Genomic DNA, 201 nt, shown 5'->3' with positions numbered 1-201 from the left:
GGAGCACTCCCCACAGGCCCTGAAACATCTCTGCAGGGTGTTTATCCGGCAGCGCCTTAAACCATGGCCAGTAGACGTCAAGATCAAGGCTCTACCTCTTCCGGACAGGCTGAAGTGGTACCTCCTCATTGACCACACCGCTGCGGGGCACGAGGACCTCTGAGCCCGACCGGTGCCTCGTCGTCTCCCCCCATCCGCCGT

The 201-nt window shown here is 61.7% G+C and overlaps 1 protein-coding gene across 1 annotated transcript in view; it reads left to right on the top strand.

The window, feature by feature from the left end:
* ASB6 (ankyrin repeat and SOCS box containing 6) overlaps nucleotides 1-163 on the top strand; it is a 3,256-nt gene extending 3,093 nt beyond the window's left edge. Inside the window, 1 exon segment of the mRNA XM_010151509.1 lies at nucleotides 1-163. This exon segment is cut by the window's left edge and continues 49 nt beyond it. Coding sequence (XP_010149811.1) covers nucleotides 1-163 — 163 coding nt within the window.
* Nucleotides 164-201: the final 38 nt, after the last annotated feature.

Source organism: Eurypyga helias, unplaced genomic scaffold (genome assembly GCF_000690775.1).
Source record: "Eurypyga helias isolate BGI_N326 unplaced genomic scaffold, ASM69077v1 scaffold23985, whole genome shotgun sequence".
NCBI classification, from domain to species: Eukaryota; Metazoa; Chordata; class Aves; order Eurypygiformes; family Eurypygidae; genus Eurypyga; species Eurypyga helias.
This window is presented reverse-complemented; position numbering and strand designations above follow the sequence as displayed.